The following is a 3,156-nucleotide window of genomic DNA, read 5'->3' as shown; positions in this document are numbered from 1 at the left end:
CCCTCTCCGTCCTAGTTTCCAATGTGTACCTGCTAGTTGTACAATCCTTGTACAATGTGTCAAAGTCTGTATCTGCGATTAGTTTACATCTGTTTACTCCAGGTTGGATAGCTCCTAAACCCCGCAGTACGCGAACCTATAATAAACAGGTTTATTACAATCCTAAATCCTGCAGTTCACGAGCCTTTAACAAACAGGTTTAATACAATTCTAAACCTTGCAGTACACGAACCTATAATAAACAGGTTTAATACAATTCTAAACCTTTCAGTACACGAACCTATAATAAACAGGTTTAATACAATCCTAAATCCTGCAGTACGTGTACCTATTATAAACAGGTTAAATACAATCCTAAACCTAGCAGAAACCTATAATGAACAGGTTTAATACAATCCTAAACCTTGCAGTACACGAACCTATAATAAACAGGTTTAATACAATCCTAAACCTTGCAGTACACGACCCTATAAAAACAGGTTTAATACAATCCTAAACCTAGCAGAAACCTATAATGAAGGTTTAATACAATCCTAAACCTTGCAGTACACGACCCTATAAAAACAGGTTTAATACAATCCTAAACCTAGCAGAAACCTATAATGAACAGGTTTAATACAATCCTAAACCTTGCAGTACACGAACCTATAAAAACAGGTTTAATACAATCCTAAACCTTGCAATACACGAACTTATAAAAACAAGTTAAATACAGTCCTAAACCTAGCAGTACACGAATCTGTAAAAACAGGTTTAATACAATCCTAAACCTTGCAGTACACGAACTTATAAAAACAGGTTAAATACAGTCCTAAACCTTGCAGTACACGAATCTATAAAAACAGGTTTAATACAATCCTAAACCTTGCAGTACACGAACCTATTAAAACAACGAATGAACGAACCTAATGTACAAATAGGTTAACTTCATTTTATCATGCAAATACATAAACAAAATACAAAATATCATTTATACTGTTAAAAAGAATTGAGTCTTTAGTATTGACGCAAACTCTGATTTTCTAATCCCTCTATCTTTGCAACCCGATGTCGTAGACCTTGGTTTTATATGCTATGAATTCTGTAAGATCAAAAAATATAAGTTTGAAATACCAAAAGTTCAAATCACCAGGTTACATGAGATATAAGAACTATAAAATTTGAGTTTATGGCAAAGACTCAATTCCTGATTGTACACACAGTTTTAAGATTTAAAGTACTTACATTCAGAAATAGAATCTTTAAAAAGTTCAAATTAAAAATATTTTATCAATTCTTCTTAATCATAAATTGTCTTGCATCTTCCTGCTATCATTTTCACAAGAAATGCAACGATACATATTTTTAAACATTTTATTATATAATCAGTGCTTCTTATAAAATCTGAAATAAATGAAAAAAAGTTTAAAAATTTTTTAATGAAAATGCTCAGAAATAAATATTTTTACCTGTTCCACGTTACAGATCATTGGCATGATCTCCAGACGTTTACACTTAGTATAAACAGTATGGAGTCCCCCCACCAGGTTCTTCAGGAACAACTCGAAGGCCTGTGGCAGGCACAACATCGTCTTCCCGTTGATCATAAATGCCGCAATTTTTTCTCCGCGATAATCCACGATTTTACAATCGTTAGCTGTTGGATCATTCGGAGCCACCATGGGGGGAGGTGATCGCGCATAGGGACGATTTTGCATCATTCCATGCAATCCTGAATATTCCCCACTCATCCGGGAGAAATCTTTAGGAGAAAACCCCTGGGGGAAAGGGACACCGGGGAATCCAAAACTCGGGGGCCTCGAGAGCATAGAGGCCATGGTCACCATTGATATTGAGGATGGGGGTAGTGAGGGAGGACTGGAGGAGGGTGAAACCGAGTCTGATCTATCTGGAGTTTTAGATCCAGGAGGAGAGGAGAGCTTGAAGTGAGAGAGGTCGGTTGGATTGTTTGGAGCCGGTAGGGTCATCATCATTGAGGTGTTCATATGTTCCATATACTGCATCTAGAACTAGCTAAACATTTTAAAGGGTTTACCTCACTCAGCAAACTGATTAATTGTTCATAAAAATGCACTTAGGAATTTTACTGCTGACGCTGCGTAGAGTGTACACGTAATTTAGTGTATTTTAATGGATATGTTTGGTGGAATTTTTCAACCATTAATGGTGTATTGTTCCTTAGGATAGTTTAAAAATTTTGAAGGAACAATCAGAGTTGAATTGGAATGGAAATGTAGTCCGTTAGTAGTGCTTGCGAGCGCTAGACTGTCGGATGTCATTCCGAGTCTCGGAGTTCGGTCGGGCCTTCTCTCTCTCTTTCTCTCTCTCTCGTTCTCCGATTCGTCTACATTTCCATCCCCACTGTGTATCTAGCCTGGAGCAGGTCGGCGGACCTGTACATGGATCTTCTCCCCCGTACCGGCCCAATCCTCGGCCGTTACATTTGCCCATTCCAACTGTGTATCTGTGGGCACGGTTCACTCTATGCATCCCTTCTCTCTCTATTTCTCTCTTTCCCGGTGTATAGTACCGCGCAGTTAGGCTCTACGTGGTAAACCGCCACAGTGCAATCCCAACTCTATTTCTCGTATTGGACTGTAGATTTCAAATGTCCGACCTTCCCAATGTTTGGACCAATAGGAGGCGCCCCTGAAATTGGGTTCTTCACAGCCGGGCCCCCTCACTTACAGATCTAGATACAACGAATGAGAATTGTCATTATTGAATTTTAGAACGGTGGGGGGTTGAAATACACTGGATAAAGGTTTCAGCGGCAGTTTTTTTAAACCACAAAACACGATCAATAAATATATTTCAGGCTCAGTGCACTGTAATAATATAATTAGTGACATCGGACACTGTTATTTTGTTCTATCGTTAGTTCTGTCGGGGCCGGAAATCTTAAATATAACAAAAAAAAAAAAAATTATCGGCCGAAAAATAATTCCACGAAAATAAATTTTATTCTGATAAATCGCACTAAAAAGAAAGTCTGTATTTTGAGTAAAAACCCCGAGATAGGAAAAAACTAATTTATTCTGAAAATGCGAAAAATAATCCAATCTTGAATGCAAAATATCATGTTGGATCAAAACCAGGCCCGCGGGCAGTGCAACCTAAAATTGTAAAAAATTCTGCAAATATACTTCAGAAATT

The 3,156-nt window shown here is 37.8% G+C and overlaps 1 protein-coding gene across 2 annotated transcripts in view; it reads right to left on the bottom strand.

Moving 5' to 3' along the window:
• Positions 1-2,411, bottom strand: part of LOC111711594 (dachshund homolog 2) — a 12,930-nt gene extending 10,519 nt beyond the window's left edge. The window contains exons 1-2 of one of the 2 annotated variants that reach the window (XM_023485989.1): positions 1,449-2,411; positions 30-136 (exon numbers count right to left, since the gene is read on the bottom strand). In XM_023485989.1, coding sequence (XP_023341757.1) covers positions 30-136; positions 1,449-2,003 — 662 coding nt within the window. In that variant the 5' untranslated portion in view covers positions 2,004-2,411. The remainder of the gene's footprint in view (positions 1-29; positions 137-1,448) is intronic. The other variant, XM_023485991.1, reaches the window with a different exon arrangement.
• Between the last annotated feature and the right edge of the window lie 745 nt (positions 2,412-3,156).

The sequence above is a fragment of the Eurytemora carolleeae genome, unplaced genomic scaffold (genome assembly GCF_000591075.1).
Source record: "Eurytemora carolleeae unplaced genomic scaffold, Eaff_2.0 scaffold184, whole genome shotgun sequence".
NCBI lineage: Eukaryota > Metazoa > Arthropoda > Copepoda > Calanoida > Temoridae > Eurytemora > Eurytemora carolleeae.
The sequence above is the reverse complement of the archived record's forward strand: the minus strand, read 5'-3'. Positions and strand labels throughout refer to the sequence as shown.